This window comes from Cervus canadensis, chromosome 4 (genome assembly GCF_019320065.1).
Source record: "Cervus canadensis isolate Bull #8, Minnesota chromosome 4, ASM1932006v1, whole genome shotgun sequence".
NCBI lineage: Eukaryota > Metazoa > Chordata > Mammalia > Artiodactyla > Cervidae > Cervus > Cervus canadensis.
This window is the reverse complement of record NC_057389.1, coordinates 46,009,773-46,036,048: the sequence shown is the minus strand read 5'-3', so window position 1 is coordinate 46,036,048 and position 26,276 is coordinate 46,009,773. Positions and strand designations below refer to the sequence as shown.

Here is a 26,276-nt window from a genome sequence, read left to right as displayed (position 1 = left end):
TAAATTCATTAGGCTGTGTTGAGTCTTGGTTGCAGCATGTGGGATCTAGTTCCCTGGCCAGGGATTGAACTTGGGCCCCCTGCATTGGGAGTGCAGAATGTTAGCCACTGAACCACTGGACCACCAGGGAAGTCCAGGTATTAATTTTTCAGTTAAAATTTACATGCTCAAGTCAGGAGTTTCCAGTTCAGTGTGTCTACACTGGGGCTCCCCCATGTGTGGAGCCACTGAGTAACTTTTCCTTTCCTCCATCCATCCTTGTCATTGGGACTTCTATAAACACAATCTTATACCCAACATAAAATAGGGCTACTTAGGTTAGATGGAGGGACCCAGGGTCCCACCCATCCTCCCAGAATCCCAGGGACACAAGAACCACCATGATGAACACTGGTATTGTGGAAACATTACTCTCCTTTTAAAGATCATCCTTCATATTCAGAGGGACGTCATAGCAACCCCCACAAGGCAGTAAAGCAAGGTAGAGGTTACAGCCCCATTTTACAGGACAGAGGACTAGATCTCAGGAATAAAAGACAAATGTCCAAAGTCAGAGTGTGAACTGAGGGCAGAACTAAGACTAGACTCCTGGAATACTGATTATTCATCCTGGGCTCATTCCTGAACACGGTTGTATCCATGGGCAGAAAGGGGAAGAGGAAGACAGACACACCTGACATCTTGTGATCTGCATGTGATGTCACCAGATACACAGGACATCCCCACGGCTCAGATTCCAACACCCACCTTTAGGAAGGAGGCTGCGGCCGAACAGCCGCTGGACAGTTGGACACCTGACTTGCAGCCTGCTCCTGGCACTCATCTGTGTGAAGCTTCGGTCAAGTCACTGCCCTTCTCCAGGTCTCATGTTTCCTAATTACAGTGAGAGCCCTGGCCAACATCAGGGACATTGTGATTGTTGTCATCCACACATTAAAGGCACTCAGGGGCAGTGACCACCGGGAGGGCTGTGCTCTGAAGGGTTCTGAGACTGAGACTGCGCACAGAGGGAAGGAACGCTGCATGGATGACTAAAGTCTGCCCCGGCTCCACAGTGAAGGGTGCTGGCACAGTGCCACCTGCCTTTCTTTGATTATGTAACATCAAAGGGAACAGCCAGCTTAAACACACTGCTATTTTGTTTTTGTTGTTTTTCACCTTTAACGACTTTATTGGGGGTATATACTGTCATGTTATACACGTATTTTAGTGTACAATGTGATGATCTGTAACTTCTCAGATGAATACACCCACATACCCTCACCAGACAAGTTTTCTTTTTTTTTAAATAATTTTCTATAAATGAAAACATACAGTATGTTCCCTTTTCTTGGTTTCTTTCACTCACTTCTTTTATACATGAGATTCACTGAAGTTGTTGCATGGACAATAGTATTCAATTATATGGCTATACCACAGTTTGTTTACTTAGTGATGGATGCTGGGTTGTTTCCAGCTTTTGGCTATTACAAGTAAAGCCACTATCAGTATTTACAAGCCTTCATATGGACAGTGCTTCTCATTTCTCTTGAGTAAATACTAGGCAAGGAATGGCTGGGTTATATGGTAGGCTTTAAGAAGCTACCAACCTGATCACACTGTTTTTGCACCAGTCTGGGCAAAGCCCATGCTCAGGAAGCTGACAACAGTTCCAAGTGGGGATGGAAGCCAAGGTGAATTCACTTACCTGGTCAGTGAACAAAGTTCAGGGAGTAAGTATCGTCTCTGAAGGGACCGTTATATTATCAAAGTAAAAGACACACTGCCCAGGGCCAGATGCTTACATTTAAACCCTGTTGATCATGAACTATAGCCCAAAGTCATAGCGGGGTCCCCGGGATACATCAAGCAGTGCTCTGTCTGCTTGCGGGAGACTGGAAGGAGTCCCTGAGCTTGTGGTTTGCACTGGGTAATGACATATTTGGTGGCCGTGTTGGGGCCTTCACCCACCTGCCCATGTTGGTCCATCCTGCAGGCTGCCGGACGGGGCCTCTCTACTTGGGGCCGAGGTAGGAGACAGCCTTTCCTGTTTTCCCCAGGGTCTCCAGCAAAGTGTCCACGCTGTGCTCAGAGTTGATGCAGACCTTTTTGTTGGGCAGGTCAATGTCAAATTGAACTCCTGCAGGAAGTGGGGTGGGGAGGACAGACATGTACCCAGTCAGGCTCCTGAATTGTTCACCCCACCCTTTCCCTCTCCTCTAGACCAGGGATTGGCAAACTTCTGAAAAGGGCCAGAGAGCCCATGGTTTAAGAACTGTGAGCTGCATGGCCTCTGCCCCATGATCTTCCGTAGATTGTTTTGTGTTGTTGTGGCTTTCCTGGTGACTCAGCTGGCAAAGAATCTGCCTGCAATGCGGAAGACCTGGGTTTGATCCCTGGGTTGGGAAGATCCTCTGGAGAAGGGAGAGGCTACCCACTCCAGTATTCTGGCCTGGAGAATTCCACGCATTGTTTGGTCCGTGGGGTCACAGAATTGGACATGATTGAGTGACTTTCACTTTTGTGTCTGACTTTCTTGCGAATGCATGTGTTGCAGCCTGCCAGGCTCCTCTGCCCATGGGATTTGCCAGGCAAGAATCTGGAGTGGGTTGCCATTTCCTTCTCCAGGGGATCTTCCCGACCCAGGGATTGAACCCATTTCTCTTGTGGTTCCTGAATTGGTAGGCAGATCTTTACCACTTGAGCCACTTGGGAAGCCCCATATTGTTTTACAAGCCTAAAAAATGTAAAAACCATTCTCAGCTGTGCAATAACAGATTGTGGGCCCAAAGGCTATAATTTGTCCATTCCTCCTTTAAATAAGGGCTTAAAATTTTTTTTTTCTTAATTGCAAAAGTAATACAGACATACCAATTTTTTTTTTGGCCACATTCTGTGGTTTGCGGGATCTTAGTTCCTTGACCAGGGATTGAACCTGTGCCCCCTGCAGTGGAAGCATGAAGTTTTAACCACTGGACTGCTAGGGACACACCATTAAAAAAAAAAAAGGCAAACATTTTTAAATAAAATTTGAAATTGGAAGGCCCCCTACTATTTCCTGCCTCTAAGAATCACTGAACAATAGGGTCCCATCCAGTGCTTCTCCTAATGGACAAATAAATGAAAAGTGATTTTCCAAAGTGGCATCATACTCTGTAAACAAGTTACTTATATGTCACTTTCCAGTGTCCAGGACACCTTGCCATCTTAGCACATATAGAGACTTACTTCATTCTTTTTGACAGTGACACCATATCCCACAGTGTTACTGTATCACAGGGCTTCCCAGGTGGCCCAGTGGTAAAGAATCTGTCTGTCACTGCAGGAGACACAAGAGACTCGGGTTTGATCCCTGAATGAGGAAGATCCCCTGGAGAAGGGAATGGCAGCCCATTCCAGTATTCTTGCCTTGAGAATCTTATGGACAGAGGAACCTGGAGGGCTACAGTCCATGGGATCACAAAGAGTCAGACACAGCTGAGCAACGGTGCACACACAACATCCATCTACTCAGTGCCCTCTAAAAGACACTGGGTTGCTTCCAATTTCTCACTCTGATCAAAACAATGTAGACATACTTGAACATATCTTATAAAACTTGTGAAAATAGTTCTATACCATGAATTCATAAAATGGAAATTGTGGGACAAAATATTGGTGTACTTTAAATGTTCACAGGTATTGCAAAACTGCCCTCCTAAAGAGCTGTGTCCATTTAAGGACCCTTGGTGGCATATGCAAGTAGGTACAAACGGATCTTGTTGAAATAACAAAGGCAGAGTCCCAGGCCTGGCTTCACCACTGACCGGCTGGGTCCTGCCCATCACAGGCCCCAGTCTCCCCATCGGAACATGAAGGAGTTGGGGTCAGCCAGCCCTGTGGGCTCTCCAGGTCAAGTATGCCACTAATCTGTGATTCTTCAGACACTCCGTGGCCCGACTGACTCAGAGAACCCTTCTGACTCTTCTCCAGTGGCCACCCAAGTGGGAACAGCAGTGAGAGGTGGGCGATACCTGCCCAAGCTCAGAGGCAGGTCCTCACGCACCAGCGCAGGGGCCTCAAAAAGCACACTGCACAGGATTTAGTCCTAACCTCTGACTCTGGACCTACTGGACACCAGGGGCTGAGGGCAGGGCATCCGGGCTGGCTGCACTCTGGGTTTTGTCTTTTGCTTCAAAAGGGCTTCCCTCCTCTTCAGAGTAAATATTCTGGTGGCATCATAGCGCTGGAAGACACTCTGGGATCATCCGACTCAGTGGATTTCAAAGCTGTGTTTCTGGCAGCCCAGGTCCCCAGGCAGGTGTTCTAGAGCTGGCAAGAGTGAAAGCAGGCTGGCCCTCACTTCATCCAGACCTGTTGCTTGTATACAGGGGCTTCCGAGCAGGGTTTCACTCTTTTAGAAAAGAAAAAACATTTATTTATTTTTGGCTGCGCTGGAACTTGGTTGCTGCGCAAGCTTTTCTCCGGTTGTGGTGAGTGGGGCTACTCTCCAGTTGCGGTGCACGGGCTTCTCATTGCAGCGGCTTCTCTCACTGTGGAGCACAGGCTCTAGCGCACGTGGGCTTCAGTAGTTACAGCTCCCCGGTTCTAGAACACAGGCTCAGTAGTGCATGAGCCTAGTTGCTCAGTGGCACGTAGGATCTTCCCAGCCCAGGGGTGGAACCCATGTCTCCTGCACAGGCAGGCACATTCTTTACCACTGAGCCACCAGGTAAGCCATGGAGTTTCACCTTAAAGCATCCAGAGCAACGCTAAGAGACTGACATTCCCATACCCTAGCTGGGGAAAGCCAGGCCCCAGAAGAGGAGGCCATGGTCACACAGGAAGTTTGTGGTCAAGTTTTTTCCATTGTTTCAGATTTTTTCAAGTTCAGGTTCCAGTTTACAGTCTAGAAATAAGCCATGGACTCACTATGGGACTCTAGGCAGGTCACTTCCCTCTCTGGGGCCTGGTGTCAACATCCCCATTCCACAGATGGAAAGTATAGCTCAGAGGACTGTTTTAAGTGCTAACAGGATGACAACCCCATGAGAGCCCTTGGAAAACTGGGTGTTATCATTGTGGGAGGTCTGACTCAATGGCCCCGAGATGGTGATGACAGGAAGGCCTGGTGTGCTACAGTCCATTGGGTTGATAAGAGTCAGACATGACTTGACTGAACAACAACAATAGTGGGAGTTGGGAGGAAGGTTTAAGAAGGAGGGGGCATATGAATACCTGTAACTAATTTATGTTGATGTATGGCAGAAACCAACAAATGTTATAACGCAATTATCCTTCAATTAAGAATAAACTAAAAAAGAAAATTGGGTGTTTTATTATCCAGGGTTTTAGAAATGAAAATCTTAAAAGACGGATTGCCCCCAGAACTCTGATCACAACTCTGTTGTTATCTCATGGAACCCCAGGGCCAGACTCTAGCCCACTCTGGCCCTCAGTTTCCCCAGATGAGAACTGAGGGGACTGGAGAATGGTTTTCTAAATACACCCAAAAGGGGTGCTTTAGAAGTTCTGCCAGCATGACTGATTGAAAGTTTGTTTCTTAAAATGTTACAACTTAAAAAAAAAAGTTACAACTTTTAAAATCTTAATAGAAAATGACACTCAAATGCATCACATAACAAAAGTTACCAGAGTAGAGATGAATGTAACATAGTAACTAGTCCTGCAAGGGCTCCTCCAGGCCAAATTTACTGGCTGTGTCATTCACTGGCTACGTGATCCCAACAGGTTATTCAACCTCTCTGAACTTCAGTTCCCTCCTGCTTGAAACCGAGATGGTCAAAGAAATTACCTGAAATGGTTGTGGTGAGGATTAAATGACATGATCCACAGATGCCATGAAGCAGAGTACTTGGCACATGCTAAGTAACTCAGTACATTTTGGTCTCACTATTATGATCAGCTTAAACTCAAGATTCTCCTGCTCCACGCCTGCATTCATTTAATATAAGTGTACCAGTCCCCCCACCCCACCCCCAACCCAGGGCCACTCACTCACCTCCTAGCTTGTTGAGGACTCGAGTGACTGCGTTGGAGCAGCCTTCACAGGTCATATCCACGGAGAACTCGTGCTTCTGAAACAGACAAAGGGGACCGTGAGCCAGGTCCTGCAGAGGGACCCGCACACCCACTGGCACGCAGGCCCACTCAGGGCCCCAAGACAGAGGGCAGAGAAAGGCAAGGTCGGGCTGTCATCAGACTCGTCAGTAGTCTGAGTCTCACTCTACTAAATTGTACAGTGGAGTTAACTCAGGGTCTCTGTATCTCAGAGGTGGTTGTGTTAAAGGACAGAATCCCTGGAAGTTTTTTAGCAGTAGCTGGCACACAATGTATCGAATCACCTGAGAAGGAAGTTTAAAATGCTGGTTTCTAGTTTCACCTTCAACATTCTGATTTTTCAGCTATGCCGTTGTCTCAGAATCACTAGTAACTCTGGTGGGGGGGGGGGGGCATGCTCTGAGCAGTGCTGATCTGGGGGTCGTAATTATGCGTCAGAAGATCCCTCTCTGCATTAGAATCACCTGGGAGCTTATTAAAAACTATAGGTTCTGGTCAGCAAGCCAGAGGGCTGAGGTGTCTATTACGGCCAATAAGCTTCCACGGTGATTCTGAAGTACAGAGACCACTGTCACATTCCAGGTGCCTCAGAGGCAGCACCTAGAAAAGGGAGTCCTAGAAAGGGAGAGAATTTGCCTGGGTTCCCAGTGAGCTAAAGCTGGGCCAGTAAGAGAACTCAGGTTCCTGGACTCTCCATGTGGGCTCAATATACTACCATATCCAGGATATCTAACAAACCAAGGGCATGAAGGCAAGCTCCCAGAACATGAGCTCTGTTCTGTTCACTGCTGCATCCCCAGTAAATGAAATGGTGAGTGCCTGGCACAGAGGAAGGGCTTAATACAGTTTGTTGAGTGAATAGATAATTGATAGAGCTGGTTGAAGAACCCTGGGTTCTTCCTTTGGTTTCAAACAAAGGTTATTTATACCAATACTTCCTCTATTGTAATCTCTGGAAATAAGACCTGGTTTCAGATCCCAGCTCTGGCAATTAGTAGCTGTGTGACCATGAGTAAGTAACTTAACTCCTTTGTGCCTTGGTTTCTATATCTGCAAAATGGGGATGAGAGTTCCTCTCCAGGCTGGTGAAGGAAATGAACACAGCATTTTAAGCATAGCAGCCAGCATGCAAAATGGCCCCATGATCTCTTCAGTTCAGTTCAATTCAGTCACTCAGCCGTGCCCAACTCTTTGCGGCTCTGTGGACTGCAGCATGCCACACCTCCCTGTCCATCACCAACTCTTGGAGTTTACTCAAGCTCATGTCCATTTAGTCGGTGATGCCATCCAACCATCTCATCCTCTGTCGTCCCCTTTTCCTCCTGCCTTCAAAGCTTTCCCACCAGCAGGGTCTTTTCAAATGAGCCAGTTCTACCTATCAGGTGGCCAAAGTATTGGAGTTTCAGCTTCAGCATGAGTCCTTCCAATGAATATTCAGGGCTGATTTCCTTTAGGATGGACTAGTTGGATCTCCTTGCAGTCCAAGGGATTCTCAAGAGTCTTCTCCAACACCACGGATCAAGAGCATCAATTCTTCGGCACTCGGCTTTCTTTATAGTTCAACTCTCACATCCATATATGACTACTGGAAAAACCATAGCTTTGACTAGATGGACCTTTGTTGACAAAGTAATGTCTCTGCTTTTTAATATGCTGTCTAGGTTGGTCATAACCTTTCTTATAAGGAGCAAGCATCTTTTAATTTCATAGTCACCATCTGCAGTGATTTTGAAGCCCAGAAAAATAAAGCCTGTCACTGTTTCCACTGTTTTCCCATCTATTTGTCATGAAGTGATAGGACCAGATGCCATGATCCTGGTTTTCTGAATGTTGAGTTTTAAGCCAACTTTTTCACTCTCGTCTTTCGCTTTCATCAAGAGGCTCTTTAGTTTCACTTCACTTTCTGCCATAAGAGTGGTGTCATCTGCATATCTGAGGTTACTGGTATTTCCTCCTGGCAATCTTTTTTTTTTTTTTTTTTTAGCCCTCATAGAAGAACTTTATTGGAAAGCAGGGAAAACTACCAAGATATGAATGAAGACAAAAATAAAAAAAAGTTCAGACATAATGTGTATGACCTTGGTTTAAGTGGAAATGGAACCCTTTGGCAGTTTGTAGTTAGTGACCTATATTTTCACTTTGTGGCACTGCTGCTGCTACAGCTAAGTCACTTCAGTCATCCGACTCTGTGCGAGCCCATAGATGGCAGCCCACCAGGCTCCTCTGTTCCTGGGATTCTCCAGGGAAGAATACTGGAGTGGGTTGCCATTTCCTTCTCCATCTCCCGACAATCTTGATTCCAGCTTGTGCTTCATCCAGCCCAGCATTTCTCATGATGTACTCTGCATATAAGTTAAATAAGCAGGGTGACAATATACAGCCTTGACATACTCCTTTCTCTATTTGGAACCAGTCTGTTGTTCCATGTCCAGTTCTAACTGTTGCTTCCTGACCTGCATACAGATTTCTCAGGAGGCAGGTCAGGTGGTCTGATATTCCTATCTCTTTAAGAATTTTCCACAGTTTGTGGTGATCCACACAGTCAAAGGCTTTGGCATAGTCAATAAAGCAGAAGTAGATGTTTTTCTGGAACCCTCTTGCTTTTTTGATGATCCAATGGATGTTGGCAATTTGATCTCTGGTTCCTCTGCCTTTTCTAAATCCAGCTTGAACATCTGGAAGTTCACGGTTCACGTACTATTGAAGCCTGACTTGGAGAATTTTGAGCATTACTTTACTAGTGTGTGAGATGAGGGCAATTGTGAGGTAGTTTGAGCATTCTTTGGAACTGCCTTTCTTTAGGATTGGAATGAAAACTGACCTTTTCCAGTCCTGAGGCCACTGCTAAGTTCTCCAAATTTGCTGGCATATTGAGTGCAGCACTTTCACAGCATCATCTTTTAGGATTTGAAATAGCTCAACTGGAATTCCATCACCTCTACTAGCTTTGTTTGTATGATGCTTCCTAAGACCCACCTGACTTTGCATTCCAGGATGTCTGGCTCTAGGTGAGTGATCACACCATCATGATTATCTGGGTTGGAAGACCTTTTTTGTATAGTTCTTCTGTGTATTCTTGCCACCTCTTCTTAATATCTTCTGCTTCTGTTAGGTCCATATCATTTCTGTCCTTTATTGTGCCCATCTTTGCATGAAATGTTCTCTTGGTATCTCTAATTTTCTTGAAGAGATCTCTAGTCTTTCCCATTCTATTGTTTTTCCTCTATTTACACTGATCACTGAAGAAGGTTTTCTTATCTCTCTTTGCTATTCTTTGGAACTCTATATTCAAATGGGTATATCTTTTCTTTTCTCCTTTGCCTTTTGCTTCTCTTCTATGATCTCTGCCTCTTGGTATTTATGCCCTTGAGTAGTCTCATCCCACAATGTCTCAGGGTTAGCCTGTGTGTCTTGTAGAATATGGCTGAAGTGATGTTAGGTGAACTTGGCGGCCAACTCATAAAAGACATGTGTTGTCTGCCTTACTCTCTCTAGGATCATTCACTCCTGAGGAAACTGGCTGTCATGTCCTAAGGAGTCTCAAGCAAACCTATGGAGAGGTGCACACGGTGAGGAACTGAGCCCTTCAACCAACAGCCATGTGAGGGAGCCCTTTTGGAAGCTGATCCACCTTCAGAGGGCCACAGCCCTGAACAATGTGGTTACTGTACCTCCCGTGAGAGACAACCGCTTCCAGATTCCTGACACTCACAAACTGTAAGTTAATGAATATTTGTTGTCTTAAACCACTAAGTTTGGGGGGTAATTAATCAGGAGTGATAGATAACTAGTATGTTAGGTAAAGAGATTGGAGCCTAGTAGTAGGTTCCACTGGGGTAAAAAGTTAGTTATCAGGGACTTTCCTGGTGGCCCAGTGGCTAAGACTCTGCAGTCTCACTGCCAAGGGCCAGGATTCAACCCCCAGTTGGGGAACTAAACTGTGTCATGTGGCCAAAAAAAAAGAAAGTTAGCTATTCATATTATTATTGTTATTACTTTATTCCACTTCCCTCTTTTCTATCCCTTAAAAAGAAGAAAAAACAAAAAAACTGTCTACATTTTTCATGGAGTATTTCAAATCTGTTACCTTAATAGGAATTCTGGGTATAGCACTGTGTCTTACTGGAAGACCTCAGGCAAAATGCTTGCCCTTAAGGGCCCCAGTCCCCTTATCTAAACCATTAACCAGTTAAGTTTTCTCAGCCTCAGTGCACAGAAGAATCACTTCGGGCCTTGGGGACCAGGCAGGTCTGCAGGCTGGCTCAGTGGGCACTGTGGCTCTGGGTGGGCCCTAGGACCCTCCATTTTTAACCCACTGAGGAGAGACAGAAGGGTAAGACCACACACCTGAGAAAAACTGGTCTAAATGGCTTCCCAGGCTCTCTCCAAGTCTCAAACCATCTTTCGGTCTGGATTATCATCATGCTATACAGGGGAAACTGAGGCCAAGAGTGAAGTACTTTGGTTTTGTACTTTGGTTTGCTGAGTTATATAACCATCATTTGCACCATCATTACACAACCAGAAAACCACTATTTTACTGAGGCCAAATCTGCAAAACTTGCCTTAAAGAAAATAGTCTTCCTTTTCTTCTAGTTAAACACACTTGATCCTTTCAGCTAATTTTGTGACTATTCAGCAACAACCACAACAAATTCTGGAAATGAGGATTTCTAGTGAGGACTCCAAAATCTTGCCTTTAACAGGTGGTTCTCAGTATCAGCATCACTGGGGAACATGCCAGAAATTCAGACTCTCAGGTCCTACCCTCAGACCTCCTGAATCAGAATCCTCGGTTTTTAACAAGACACCCAGCTCATTCCTGCTCACGTAATAGTTTAAGATGCTGCTCCAGCACACAAACTGGCAAACTACAGCTTGCCTGCAACCTGGCTTTGTGAAGTTTTACTGAAACACAGCTAAGCTCATTCGTTTACTTTCACACTAGAATGGCTGAGTTGAGGACTTGTAACAGACCACATAGTTCATGAAGCCTTAGGTATTTACTGTCTGGCCCTTTAAGAAAAAGTTTGCTGACTCCTGCTCTAGAGTAACTGGTAATCAAGATTAGTCAATGGGGGTGGGGGTGGGGCCTCCCTGGTGGTCCAGTGGTTAAGACTTAGCCTTCTAATGCAGAGGTTGCAGATTTGATCCCTGGTTGGGGAGCTAAGATCCCACAAACCTTACAGCCAAAAAACCAAAACATAAAGCAGAAGCAATACTGTAACAAATTCAATAAAGATTTTTTAAATGGTCCACATCAACAACAAAAAAAGGTTCGTCAATAGCTTGCATCTGTATACCAATCTAAACCTTTAATGGGTTTGCAAGGCCAACATAAAACCTAAATCTGTTGAGTACCCACTACGTGAAATGCTCTTTATATAGTATCTAAGTCAGTCTCCACCCAGCTTGGAAAGGGAGCTAATCACCCTACTATACTTAGGAGAAAACTGAGGTTACAGGGGTTAACTAAGCCACCAAGTCACGTGGTGGGTATATACGGAGGTGGGGATGTGAATCCAGGTTTTCCTGGCTCCAGGGACACCTTGCTGGTTCTGGACCAGCAAACAAGGCTGCAGAAACCCTGAGATGGGGACACCTTGGGAAGGAGCACAAGTTTTTGCTGCCTGAGGACCTAAAGTCAATAGATCTCTAGAGCTTTCTTTTGTGGCTATGAAGGACAGGTCTCTTTCCATCCTGCACAGTCCAGAGGTCAGAAGCCAGCAGGCGGGGCAATCGTTATTTAGTGCTCTCTTCCACTACCTCTGAGTTGCAAAAGTAAATATGGGGGTTGTGGAAAGCCTCCTTAATGAAGAGAGTAATCCCTTCTTAACAGAGAATCCCAGGACTGGCCCCACCACTGAATGCTTGACTTTGCACAGAGCCAGCGCCTCGGCTCTGCCACCTATAAAACAGTTCCTGTAAAGAAGATGAAAAAGCCCAGTCATCTGTACAATTCTTTAATAGAATCTCAGAACTGGAAGGGCGGGAATGGGATGGAGTCATACTATCCAGACGCCTCCCAGAGGCGAAATGCTTTCTCAAATATCCGGGACATTCAGTCTTTGAACACCTTGATGATTGGGAATTTAATAATATAAGAGTGCCTATATGTGCCAGGCATTGTCTATGCATGTCCTTGTTTAGTCATCACAACAACCCCACAAGATAGGCCTTAGTATTGTCACTTCTTGGCAGCTGAGGTTAGGTCACTCACTCAGGGTGACACAGAGTGAACAGCCACTGTGGTCCTTGTTAACACAGGGTTGAAACCGGCCTGCTGCAGTTCTACCCAATTTGTCCTAGGTCTACACAAGAGCTACCATTCCTTCGGGACTATGTCAGTGGCTGAGCTACGAATTTTACTAGCACTTTTCGTTACTACTAACGAGTCTTGTGAGGCTGCAGTTTTTATCCCCACTGTATGCTGAGGAAATCAAGGGACAGAGAGGTAAAGCAGTTTGTCTAAGGTCACCAGCTGGCAAGGGTGGGGGTTGGGGCACAGATTTTTCAAAGAAGTTTCGGAGATTCCAAGTGTTTGTGTGAGAAACCCCTCAGATGACACATTGTCCCCTTTCCAGCTTTGGGGTGAGTCCCTTGATTAATACCCTTCTTCTTTCAGCTGTTCATCTCATGATAATACTGCCAAGTGCCCTCTTCATTCTGATCATTCACTCTGGGTCTTTTGTCAAAATCTCCAGAAGTATATAAAAAATAAATAAATTCCCAGAAGTGAACCTAGAATAGAGCCACCCTCAAGCTGGCTTTTCCCTCATGCCACCCAGCCACCAAAACCTGGTGACCTCCACTATCCCAGACCCAGAGTGATTAGTGCTGTTCTCTGACACTGTCACAGGCAGATTTGCTCAACTGGGAGGGCTGGTTCTGTCAGGTTCTTTGCTCATACTTTGGGTTGTCTGAGGATTTGTCTCAAGGTGCCTGGCGAGACCCAAGGGAAATGACACCTGAGATGTTTGTGACCTGGCCCGGAGGAGCCTCTGGCTCACCTGTCAGCTCCCCAAAGCTAGGCTGCTAAGACACAGGGCATCTGTGGGATACCTCTGGGTACCCGCTTGGAGCAGAGCCACAAAACCAGGCAACCCTAGGGAAAAGTGTTAAGCACCACAAGACACCAGCCAGGAGCCCCAAGATCAGATCAGGAACAGAACTTCCTCCCAAGCCAGTATGACTACTCTTATTGAGCAAGTGACTTAGCAGTAGCAGTATCACATGAGATCAGGAGAGACTTGGACCCTGAAGATAAGGGGCCTAATCTGAGCTGCACTCATTTCTCAACACCACCCTGAATAAATCAGTGGACCTTTTTTTCTTTAAATCTGAAAAAGGCCTTAATATTTTACCTACAAAATGAGACCATGAGACTGAATCAGTTGCAAAGTTGCCCTAAGACCTGCTCTGCCCATCCCAAACTCTGCCACTGAGCAACTGGTGACTTTGGGCAGGACCCGGAACCTCTCTGGAGCCCATGGGTTCAGGTTCATAAAGTGACCGGTAGGAAAGGTTGAAAGCACTCTCTGCATTCAGCATGGCCCAACCTGAAACTCAGAGTGGGCAGGGGAAGGGAAGAAAAACACAGATCTCTGAACACCTGCCCTATATGGGAGGCAACAGCCACCACAAACCCCTCTTTCAGGCCAGCTCCGCCGGAAGAGGCATCCAGGTGGGACACGCAGAGATCAGCCATCCTCGTTCCTGATCGCCACCAACTTCCTGTGTGATCTCTGCGACTCCCTGTCCCTGTTGGGGTGGTCTCAGTTTCCCCGTCTATGCAGGAAAGGTTTAGGCTTGTAATCGCTTGATGGCTAGGAGCTTCCATATGCTGAAGCCTGACTCCCAGATAAAATTCTTTTGGGGATCCGATTTTCCGGAGGGTCGCAGAAGCTGAGCGGGGGACGCGGGGGGGAGATAGTTGGGAGGGGCAAGAAGAGGGGCGACAGTTCCGGCCGCGGCCAGGGCCCTTGAAGAGGGACGTCTGACCCAACGGCGGTACAGCCGAGGAGCAAGCCGGAGGCCGCGGGTCTGCGCTGGGCGGGGACGGCGCGACCACTTACCGGCATGATTGAGGAGGAGGTGGCGGCTGCGGCGGTGACTACGCCTCCACCGGCTCTGAGCGCTGACGCGGCCGCGCTTCCGGGTGTGCACTCTACTGGAGCCGCCCTCTGGTCCCGGCCCCGCCCCCTCCGGTCTGGGCTCCGCCCCCTCCGGCCTTGCGGGTTGGCAGCCACCTGAAGGCCGTTGGCCTCTCCACTGACTTCCGGCCAGGACAGGGCCCCTGGACGCCAGTCACATCTGCGCTAGGCGGTGGGAGGGACAGCTCGGCTAGCTTGCCTTGCTGGTTGGCCATTTTTAGAACGCCTGCTCGGTGTCAGGCTGGTATTAGGGGCTGGGACTACAGGGCCCCCCGCTGTGAAGAGGCCAGACACCGCCTCCACCCCACCCCCGTCCCTCCCTAGAGGGACAATCTCAGTTCCTTACTCAGTATTTGCTGATTGCCAACCGTGGGCGGCACTGTGCTAGGCATCCAAGATGCAGTAATGGAAAAGACATAGCCTAGCAGGGAGCCAGGGAAGCAAGAGGATAATGCAGTACAGTACAAGTGTTAAAGGAGCTTGTGCCTTTGGAGCTATGAAAGGATCTCTCAGACTGGAGAGGATGCTTGCAGAGGAGGAAGTCTTGCTTCGTCTCAAGATGGAAGATGGACCCATTGGGAAGGAAGGAGACAGAACAGCATGTAAAAGTTGAAAGGGGGATGTCCCTGGTGGTCCAGTGGTTAAGAACCTGCTTTGCAAGGAGAGGATGTGTGTGCGCAGTCCTGTCTAACGTCTTTGCAACCCCATGGACTGTAAGTCCACCAAGCTTAAGTGTCCGCAGTAAGTATTAAAGTTAGAAGGCATTAGAGGGCATGCCTTGGGAGGCCGAGATATTTAGACTGAGAGGCAGGCACAGAGGAGATGGGAAAACAAGCTACAAAGGCATGAGACCCATATCCATGAGTGAAGACACACAGAGGCAGAGAAGTTCTAGTATCTTACAAAGAGGTGTACCAAGACCCAGAACTTCACATACACATACAGAGAACCAGACTGGTTCTATCCTTGTAATATCCAAGGGGCTCCACCGTCCAAGTTAGTAGTGTCAAAGTTCTCTCATCAGCCAAGCTGCTTGGAGAGCTTATTAAAAACTCAGATTTCTAGTCCTTTCCTTAGAGATACTGTCCCTTAGTTTCCAGGTGTACTTATAGTCTCCTTCCTCCTTCTGGTTTTGGGGAACCACATTGAACATAACTATAGACATTTTCTGTTTTTTCTGCTATGTTGCACAGCATTCAGGATCTTAGTTCTCTGACCAGGGATCGAATCTGTGCCCCCTGCAGTGGAACCGCAGAGTCTTAGAGACTGGACTGCCAGAGAAGTACCAAACTATAGTTTCAGTACATACATGAAACCCTTTTGAGAAAGTGCTGGTTGTTGATTTATTGTCTCAATTCCAATTCAACCTTTTTGCCTGCTTCTGAAAATCTGAACCATTTAAACATTGTTTTATTGCCTAATGGCATATTAAGCATGGCCAATAACGACCCTGGAGAGACACTGGAGGAGAAAAGGTTTTCCTCTCTGATTCTGGTGTGCTCCTTTTCCAGGCTCTTGCAGTAAATGTAACTGGTCTCTGCTTAGCTTCTGAGGATGACTTCCCCAGCACCAGGCTCCTGATGTGTAAGTGACCAGCAGGACCTAACAGCCAGCAGCTTCCCCCAGGACCTACCCTGCTTATGTGCTTTCATACAGTAACTGTGGTGAGATGATTTTCTATGAATAGCTTTCTCCAGCATCCTAATAGTTTTCCAGCCTATAGGGTGAATTTCTAGCAAATTCCACCAGCATGGCACCATAGCCACCACTCTGCCGTTTACAAGGGCTGGATCTTAGCCTGGCTGTGTGGGGTTCAGGATTCTTCTTTGGGCACAACCATTGTACTATTTTAGCCATATGGCCAGTGGCTGTTCCCCAAATCTGCTACTCCTATATTCTTTCAAGTTCTCTTTACTTCTCAGTGGCCAAATCCTTTACTCATGTTAGTTGCTCAGTCACGTCTGACTCTTTGCAACCCCAGGCTCCTCTGTCATGAAATTCTCCAGGCAAGAATGCTGGAGTGGTCAGCCATTTCTCTGAGAATATTTTATCAATTGCAGAAAAAATAAGAATAGGAGCATCTTGAATGATGTCATTAATAATTTAAATAGATTTCTATTTACATTAATTTATATTGATCTTATATCCCACACAACTATATTTAAAATTTTGTTCCGGGGGTACTCTTTTGCCCCCTTCTGATGCCTATGTCAGAAGCTTTCTCTATCTCCTTTATACTTTAATAAAACTTTATTACACAAAAGCTCTGAGCGATCCAGCCTCGCGTCTCCTCCGGAGGCCAAGAATCCAGCGTCTTATCGTTCAGTAACAACCTTTCATCTTGGGGGCTCGTCCGGGATCCTTCAGGACAAAATGGGCATGATAATCTATGTGAGCCTACTTCTGCTGACTCCAGAAATCCTGAGTCTGCCGTTTGATCCTCAAGACAATGCCTTCCTGTCCTGGGCTCACTCCTATGCTGCATTCCACAATAGGTCTAACTGCTGGGTCTGTGGAGCACTCCCCACTTCATCGGTGGAAGGCTTCCTGTGGTGGCCATCTCCACTTCAAGGAAAAGACTTTCTCCAAGTCTGCGAATACCTTTGACAACAATCACATGTGATGCCTCTTCTTAAACTGATGACATCTAACAACCTTAAGATGGACTGATGTAACTATGGACATAATGTGACTTTTCATTTTGATTTTAACTTGGTTTAATGACTATTTTGCCTTACATCTGTAACTGTATAATGGGGTTTTCTAACCGTCTAAAAGCTTTTAATTTACAAATAGTTGTCCGAGCGCCTATGAGTGCCACAGCCTCCTCCAACTATTACTTGGAGCCTCTGGATCAGACATCCTCACTATGAGGATTAGGAGAATATGTTGCCTCACCAATTTAGGGACAATGCCCCTTGTCAGCTCGAAGCAGTTATGGAATGAGAACGATGCCCCTTTTCCCTAGGCAACATAATTCTCCTAAAAGAAAAGGGGGGAATGAGAGTCATTTCCTAGGCAAGTTGATAAGAAGTCTAGGGGTCCCCAAGGAGAGAGAGGTCTGGGATATTCAAGGAGGAAGAAAGGACAAACTTTTTTTACTTTTTTTCCTCTACATTCCTTAGGATTATATAACAATAATGTATCCTGCCTGAGGACAGTCTTTGGATTAAACCCTCTGGCTAATTCTGTTATCTTAAAACATAAATTATGGGAGTAGGTCTGGTCTTTACAAGGATGTATCCTGCCTGAGGACAATCTTTGGATTAAACCTTCTGGCCAACTCTGTTATTTTAAAATGTAAATTATGGGAGTGGGTCTGGTGAGGCCTTTACAACCTCCAGATATTCTTTGGATTCATTGGAGAGTATATAACTCCATTGCTAACACTAGCAAAGGGGGTACTCTTTTGCCCCCTTCTGATGCCTATGTCAGAAGCTTTCTCTATCTCCTTTATACTTTAATAAAACTTTATTACACACACACACACACAAAATAAAAAAATAAAATTTTGTTCCTTATACATTGTTATTAGATGTGTATCAGTTCAGTTCAGGTGCTCAGTCATGTCCAACTCTTTGTGACCCCATGAATCGCAGCACGCCAGGTCTCCCTGTCCACCACCAACTCCCAGAGTTTACTCAAACTCATGTCCATCAAGTCAGTGATGCCATCCAGCCATCTCATCCTCTGTCGTCCCCTTCTCCTCCTGCCCCCAATCCCTCCCAGCATCAGGGTCTTTTCCAATGAGTCAACTCTTCTCATGAGGTGGCCAAAGTATTGGAGTTTCAGCTTCAGCATCAGTCCTGAACTGATGAACACCCAGGACTTATCTCCTTTGGGATGGACTGGTTGGATCTCCTTGCAGTCCAAGGGACTCTCAAGAGTCATAAGACACTAGAAAAACTGGCAAAAAGATAAACATTACTAAATTTCAAAAAGTAGATTTCTTTTTTTGTGTGATTCAGTTATACATATTCTGTGTATCACTCTTATCCTTTCCAATATTATAGGTGATTTTTATTTCCTTTTTGAAACTTTCCTTTGCCACATTTTAACTTTTAAAATTTTTCTTTGTTTTGGCTGTGCTGGGTCTTTGCTGCCTGGGCTTTCTCTAGTTGCAGCAAGTGGAGGCTACCCCAGTTGTTTTTATGCAGGCTTCTCATTGTGGTGGCTTAAGTTGGTACAGTTCATAGGCTCTAGAGCTCGGGCTCACTAGTTGTGTGTATAGACTTAGTTGCCCTGCAGCATGTGGAATCTTCCAGGACCAGGGATCAAACCATGTCCCCTCCAGTGGCAGGCAAATTCTTAACCCGTGGACCACCAGGGAAGCCCTTGCCATATTTTCTATAAGGAAAATGTATTAAAAGATCACAGGGAAAAATATTTTTAAAAAGCAGACTTCAGGAATTCTGAGTTCTACACTGCCCAGTAATTTCATTACTAGCCTTGTCAACTTGGGTAAGTCACTTCATCACAAGTCAGTGGGCCTGGGAAGTGGGCCTTTTCTGACTGTTGTTTAGGATAGGAATGTATAGACTATGGTCACGTGAAGTGGTTGGTGGAGTCAAGATTTCTGGGAGAAATATCAATAACCTCAGATATGCAGATGACACCACCCTTATGGCAGAAAATGAAGAAGAACTAAAGAGCCTCTTGATGAAAGTGAAAGAGGAGAGTGAAAAAGTTGGCTTAAAGCTCAACATTCAGAAAACTAAGATCATGGCATCCAGTCCCATCACTTCATGGCAAATAGATGGGGAAACAGTGGCTGACTTTATTTTCTGGGCTTCAAAATCACTGCAGATCCTTGGAAGAAAAGTTATGACCAACTTAGATAGCATATTAAAAAGCAGAGACATTACTTTGTCAACAAAGGTCCATCTAGTCAAGGCTATGGTTTTTCCAGTGGTCATGTATGGATGTGAGAGTTGGACTATAAAGAAAGCAGAGTACCGAAGAATTGATGCTTTTGAGCTGTGGTGTTGGAGAAGACCCTTGAGAGTCCCTTGGACTGCAAGGAGATCCAACTAGTCCATCCTAAAGGAGATCAGTCCTGGGTGTTCATTGGAAGGACTGATGTTGAAGCTGAAACGCCAGTACTTTGGCCACCTCATGCAAAGAGTTGACTCACTGGAAAAGATTCTGATGCTGGGAAAGATTTAGGGTAGGAGGAGAAGGGGACGACAGAGGATGAGATGGTTGGATGGCATCACCGACTCAATGGCCATGGGTTTGGGTGGGCTCTGGGAGTTGGTGGTGGACAGGGAGGCCTGGCGTGCTGCAGTTCATGGGGTTGCAGAGTCAGACACGACTGAGCGACTGAACTGAACTGAGTGGTGAGTGGGTTCTCAGACATTAATTGGTGCTTTCTTCCAGGAATACCCTACCTCTAAACTCCACCTACTGGAGTAACCCTATGGCAGATGCTGGGGTTCGTCTGTGTCTGTTAAAGTCACTCAGTTGTGTCCAACTCTTTGCCTGTCAGTCTACAGGCCAGAATACTGGAGTGGGTAGCCTTTCCCTTCTCCAGGGGATCTTCCCAATCCAGGGATGAAACTGGGTGGGGTCTCCTGCATTGCCGGCGGATTCTTGACCAGTTGAACTACCAGGGAAGCCCTATGCTGGGGTTAAGCTTTGCAAAGAGAGACTTTTGTAGCTGCTGTTTACTCCCTCTAGTAGACCAAGTGTCTATTTTCTGTGTTATTATACAGGTATGCACTAGGTGCTTCATTGCTTTATCCACTGAGGAACACTTAGCCTAGATTCAAAGATTCTGAGCTGAAAGGGCCTGCAGAGAAGCCCAGGCATGAGAAGAGAGGGGGTACAAAACCAAGGCAGCTTGGGCTGCAGGCTTGGGAGGGGGAGCCTAGCATCTGGCAAAGTTTCAAACTGACTCAATCTGGCCTGTAGACATTTTATTCAGTTCCAAAAGTGTTCAAAACATTTTTGGAGTAGCTGACCACATTTAAGAACACTGAGTGTGGTTGAACAACATTCTGAATGTACTTCATGCCACTGAATTATAAATTTAAAAATGGTCAGATTGGTAAATTTTATGTTCTGTATATTTTACAATTAAAAACAAATCTACTTTAAAAACTCTACTTGTAAAATTAGTTGCTTCTTTGTTACAAGAACTGAGAAGCATTTAATCGGGGCGGCACTGTGCTAGGTCTTCGTTACTGTGCGTGGGCTTTCTTTAGTTGCAGTGAGCAGGGGCTACTCTGATTGCGGTGCGAGAGCTTCTCATGGCAGTGGCTCCTCGTGTTGGAGACAGGCTTCAGGTGCTTGGGCTCAGTAGTTGTGGCACATGAGCTTAGTTGCTCTGCCACATATGGGATCTTAGTTCCCAGGTCAGGATTGGAACCTATGTCCCCTACATTGGCAGATGGATTCTTTTTTTTTTTTTTTAATATTTATTTATTTGGCTGTGCTGGGGCTTAGTTGAGGCATATGGGATCTTTGTTCCCTGACCAGGGATTGAACCCAGGCCCCCTATACTGGGAGCATGGAGTCTTAGCCACTGGACTATAAGGGAAGTCCCGGCAGATGGATTCTTAACCACTGGGCCACCAGGGAAGCCCAAGGGACACATTAAAAAAAAAAAAAAAAAAAACCAAAAAACTAAAGTTCCAAATAAAGTTTTAAAAAAAGAATAAATTCAGTTACAGTCCTAGAATATTTCCTTGCATTTTTTAAAGTGAGAGCAAAACAGTTGTATACCATTAATAAAGTATTAAGAAAAAAAGAAAGACAGTGATATCATATGATGACCCAGATTTGAGTATCTTCTGAAAAACTGGAAGATCTGGAAACCTATCTGTAATTGGCAGGATAGGCCAGATAATGCTGTGGTATTAATAATAACAAACATTCCCCAAACCTCAAAGGCTTGAAGCACAGATTTCTTTCTTGCTCATGCATTTTGCCCATCAGAGATTGGGAACCTTGGAGGAATGGCTCTGTGCAAATTGTTTTTGCCCAGAGATCCAGGTCTACGGGGATTATCCATATAGGACAACACTGAATACTGGGGTGAGTGTGGGTAGGGAAGACCTTGGCAAACAATCACCAGCTCCAAAGACTTCTCTGTCTGGAAGATATCTGGGTCACTTCTGCTCACACTGTTTTGATCAAAGCAAAGTACATGGTCATGTCTATCTTTAAAGGGAACAGGAAGGGACTTCCATGGTGGTCCAGTGGTTAAGCATCCGCCTTGCAATGCAGGGGACATGGTTCAATCCCTGGTTGGTGAACCAAGATCTCACATGCCACAGGGGAACTAAGCCTGTGTATAGCAACTACTGAGCTCTCAGGCCACAACTAGGGTCCCTATGCTACAATGAAAGATCCTGCAAGACCCAACAAAGATCTGGAGTGCCACAACTAAAACCCAACACAGCCAAATAAATAAACATTTCAAAAAATAAACAATGAAGGGGACAGGAAAGTATAGTCCTGCCAGGAACCAGGAAAGAGGAGAAACCACAGGGTCAGAAGATAACACTGAGTCGGGAAGATCCCCGGCAGAAGGGAATGGCTACCAACTCCAGTATTGCAAAGTACCAAAGGGTACTTTGAATGAATGAAAACTAAGCCTTTCTCCCACCCTGGCCCAGTTTCATCTCCCTGATGACTGCTGACTCCAAAATCACTGCAGATGGTGACTGCAGCCATGAAATTAAAAGACGCTTGCTCCTTGGAAGAAAAGTTATGACCAACCTAGACAGCATATTAAAAAGCAGAGACATTACTTTGTCAACAAAGGTTCATCTAGTCAAAGCTATGGTTTTTCCAGTGGTCATGTATGGATGTGAGAGCTGGGCTATAAAGAAAGCTGAGCACCGAAGAATTGATGCTTTTGAACTGTGGTGTTGGAGAAGACACTTGAGAGTCCCTTGGACTGCAAGGAGATCCAACCAGTCCATCCTAAAGGAAATTAGTCCTGAATATTCATTGGAAGGATTGATGCTGAAGCTGAAACTCCAATACTTTGGCTACCTGATGTGAAGAGCTGACTTATTTGAAAAGACCCTGATGCTGGGAAAGACTAAAGGCAGGAGGAGAAGGGGACGACAGAGGATGAGATGGTTGGATGGCATCACCGACTCAATGGACATGAGTTTGAGTAAACTCCGGGAGTTGGCAATGGACAGGGAGGCCTGGCGTGCTGCAGTCCACGGGGTCGCAAAGAGTCGGACACAGGTGAGCGACTGAACTGAACTGAACTGATGCCTGCTGGGGACTCTTTAGACAAGGAACAAACTCTTTGGGCCACCAGTCCCCAGCATGCTTCAGTGGACTCCTAGCACTGTGGCCAAAAGTAAAGAGGATATTTGTCAGACACCTTCCTCTTGTTCCTTTGTTGTTGTTGTTTTTCAGTCGCTCAGTCGTGTCTGGCTCTTTGTGACCCCATGGACTGCAGCACGCCAGGCTTCACTGTCCTTCATCATCCCTTGGAGCTTGCTCAAACTCATGTCCATCAAGTCAGTGATGCCATCCAAGCATCTCAGCCTCTGTCCTGCTCTTCTCCTCCTGCCTTCAATATTTCCCAGCATCAGGGTCTTTTCTAATGAGTTGGCTCTTCACATCAGGTGGCCAAAGTATTGAAGCTTGTTCCTTTATTCTCTGCCAAACTACTGTAGGCTTCCAGATTTAAAGCTGTGTTCCATGAGACAGTCCAGACAAACCCTGTGTTCAAATGCTTACTGTTTTGGACAATTAACCTCTTCAAACCTCAGTTTCTTTTCCTGTAAAATAAAGATAATATTAATAATTTGACCTGTATTCATAGTGCTGTTGTGAGAAAAAGACAGGGCTCATAAAATGATCAGTGCAGTGCCTGGTACATAGAAGCACTCAAAACCTACTCTTAGAGTTATGACAAGCTAATTTTAAAGTTACATAATATAGGAAAAGTTTCTTAATGTAAAAAAAAATTGAAAAATAATACAGATAAGGTGAAATCTCCTTCAAACTCTTAGGTCACTGTCCTCCATAGAGGTAGTAACTGATCAGATTGCTCTGCATCTTTCCAGATAGTTTCCTATGCATTTACAAACACTGATAAACACATGCAAATAATAGTTGTTGGTATTTTGTTTATTTATGGCTGCGCTGAGTCTTTGTGGCTCTTTGTTGCTGTGCGTGGGCTTTCTCTAGTTGCAGCGAGTGGGGACTACTCATTGCTGTGGCTTCTCTTGTTACAGAGCACAGGCTCAAGAGCGCACAGGCTTCAGTCATTGCGGCACATGGGCTTGGATGCCCTGCAGCATGTGGGATCTTCGTTCCCAGACCAGGGATCTAACCTGTGTTCTCTGAGCTGGCAGATGGATTCTTAAGCACTGGACCACCAGGGAAGCTCTAAGTTTTGGTATTTTTTAAGCATACATGACATACTGTACATAATTTGTGACATGCTCTTTTTTAATTAATATCCTCTTGAGATTTATGCTATATATTATTGTAGCATATACTTAAAATATGAATATTGTGAATATAAATGCATATATATACATAAACTAGCTCAATCTTTAAAATCACTGCATAAAATCCTCTAGTATGTATTTATTATTGTAAATTTAGATATTCCCTTATTGACAGATGTCTAGATTATTTTTCAGTATTACAAACAATGCTGTAATGAACATCTTTGCTCACTGTATACATGTGGTAGTGTTTCTTCAGAGTAGGTGTAGAAAAGTAGAACTTCTGAGTTATACGGTTATGAATTTTTAAAAAATTTATTTTATTGAAGTATAGTTAATTTACAATTAATTTCTGGTACAGCAAAGTGATTCAGTTATACATACTTAATAGTTTGCATTTGCTAATCTCAAACTTCCAATCCATCCCTACCCCATCCCTGATGGATTTTAACAGTTGCTTTGAAATAGTCATCAGAATGGTTATGCTAACTTATATTTCTACTAGTAGTATATGAAAGTAACTCTTTTCCCACACCCTGGTCAACATTTATAGAAAGTACTGATTTATTTACTTACTTATTTTTGACTGTGATTTGTCTTAGTTGCGGCATACGGGCCCTTTAGTTTTGGCTCGCAGCCTTAGTTGTCCTGCGGCATGTGGGATCTTAGTTTCCCCACCAAGGATTGAACTCTAGTCCGCTGACTTGGAAGGTGGTTTCTTAACGCCTTTGTGAGAAGCGACTCAAACATGGTGCCTAGAGCACTATGCCCATCACACAGTAGGTGCTTGATATATGCTACGTTATTTTGAATTCCAAGTTTTTGTCCCTTTTTGAAGCCACAGGAAGCAAGGACACCCAAGTCTATAGATGGTACCAGAGTGTGCTCTTTTAGCAAAGAGCTTTGGTTGTAGATTACAGGGATTTGCTGTGGATTCATCTCTCTTTGTCTATGCAGCAATACCTGGTGCCTTGCCCTAGAGAAGGAAAGAAAATCCCAGCCTCTCAGGGGTTTCTGAGGAGGTCCTGCCTTTTTCTACCTGTGGCTGTATTGTCCTTCCCTGGGCAGTACTGACAAGTGGGTAAAAGAACATGGACTTGAAGTCAGGGAGTCCTAGTTTCTAGCCCTCTGTGTGTGACCTTGGGCAAGTTGCTTACTCTCACTGAGCCTGTTTCTGAGATAGGGTTGTTGTGACTACTAAATGAGATGAGTTTTATAGAGAACATTAGCAGGATGCCTGGCTCATGGTCACAATTTGAAGATGTGATGTGTCTGCAGACAGTCAGTAACAAAAGAGAGAGGGATTCAATTAGGCATGCATTTATAGGCCAGTGAAGGGTCTTTGGGATCTTTGTATGATTTTTGTAAGGTAAGGGGAAAAAGGAAAAGAGGTTAGCAATCTGGGAGGGAGGCAGATTAAAACTTTAATGTCTCATTTTCAAAACACCTTGTATACCTAAAGGGGTAATGTAGAGTATTCCATCCTGTTTGTTTTAAAGATCAAAGTTCCTTCCGCCGCGGCAGCCATTGTAGAACAACAGCCATGGCTCTGCGCTACCCCATGGCCGTGGGCCTCAACAAGGGTCACAAGGTGACCAAGAACGTGGGCAAGCCGAGGCACAGCCGCCGCCGCAGGCGTCTCACCAAACGCACCAAGTTCGTGCGGGACATGATCCGGGAGGTGTGTGGCTTCGCCCCTTACGAGCGACGCGCCATGGAGCTGCTCAAGGTCTCCAAGGACAAGCGGGCCCTCAAGTTCATCAAGAAAAGGGTGGGAACACACATCCGCGCGAAGAGGAAGAGAGAGGAGCTGAGCAACGTCTTGGCCGCCATGAGGAAAGCGGCAGCCAAGAAGGACTGAGCCCTTCCCCTCTGTTCACAATAAATCTTGCCAAAAAAAAAAAAAAAATAAAGATCAAAGTTTTCATATGTGTAGTTCCTCATATCACTGTCATGAGGTTCCTCATATCAATGTTAAGTAAAATCCATACTTAACATTGAATTTTTGAAAAATACATGCACATGTTTAAAAAACTAGGGCTTCCCTGGTGCCTCAGATGTAAAGAATCCACCTGTAATGCAGGAGACCTGGGTTCAGTCCCTGAGACAAGAAGATCCTCTGGAGAAGAGAATGGCTACCCACTCCAGTATTATAAAGGGTACTTTGAATGAATGAAAACTAAGCCATTCTCCCACCCTGGCCCAATTTCATCTCCCTGTTAGCAATCATTAACAGTTTCTTATGACTGCACCTTCAAGATATTACCTGTGCATGTACAGCTAAACCATACAGGATTGTGCATGGACAACTATAGCAATACAGAATATCTTAATAGAAATAATTGTCCCATTAATAATGGTCCCCTTCCACCCCGCCCCCCCCCTTTTCTTCCTGTCTTCACTTACATCTCTTGGAGATCTTTATAACCATATACATAGATCTGCTTCATTTTCTCTATGGTTGCTTGACAGTCCACTGTAAGAGTGCATCGTATGGTTGTATTTTATCCACCTAGTCTCGTATAGTTCCATATTTAGGTTATTTCCTGTTTCTACTGTAAGTAGTTAATCACCGTTTCTGAGTAATTAGCTATATTTGGGAAATGCTGACTCAAGTTTTTAAAAAAACATTGCACCAGGTCTTAGTTGCAAT

The 26,276-nt window shown here is 45.2% G+C and overlaps 2 protein-coding genes and 1 long non-coding RNA gene across 5 annotated transcripts in view; 2 read left to right on the top strand and 1 right to left on the bottom strand.

Moving 5' to 3' along the window:
• Positions 1-14,261, bottom strand: part of ATOX1 (antioxidant 1 copper chaperone) — a 32,843-nt gene extending 18,582 nt beyond the window's left edge. The window contains exons 1-3 of one of the 2 annotated variants that reach the window (XM_043464911.1): positions 14,115-14,261; positions 5,981-6,056; positions 1,951-2,119 (exon numbers count right to left, since the gene is read on the bottom strand). In XM_043464911.1, the coding sequence (XP_043320846.1) occupies positions 1,995-2,119; positions 5,981-6,056; positions 14,115-14,120 (207 nt within the window). In that variant the 5' untranslated portion in view covers positions 14,121-14,261 and the 3' untranslated portion in view covers positions 1,951-1,994. The remainder of the gene's footprint in view (positions 1-1,950; positions 2,120-5,980; positions 6,057-14,114) is intronic. The other variant, XM_043464910.1, reaches the window with a different exon arrangement.
• The window catches only part of LOC122439672, a 51,872-nt gene extending 35,024 nt beyond the window's left edge, over positions 1-16,848 (top strand). Inside the window, exons 3-5 of one of the 2 annotated variants that reach the window (XR_006268959.1) lie at positions 9,535-9,756; positions 15,704-15,856; positions 16,688-16,848. This is a non-coding gene — a long non-coding RNA (uncharacterized LOC122439672). Of the gene's footprint in view, positions 1-9,534; positions 9,757-15,703; positions 16,254-16,687 lie in introns of those variants that run through there. The other variant, XR_006268958.1, reaches the window with a different exon arrangement.
• Positions 16,849-25,115: 8,267 nt separating this feature from the next.
• Positions 25,116-25,532, top strand: LOC122439670 (60S ribosomal protein L36-like). The gene has a single exon (XM_043464909.1). It carries the CDS (start codon positions 25,167-25,169, stop codon positions 25,482-25,484), a length of 318 nt encoding a protein of 105 aa, XP_043320844.1. The 5' UTR covers positions 25,116-25,166; the 3' UTR covers positions 25,485-25,532.
• Positions 25,533-26,276: the final 744 nt, after the last annotated feature.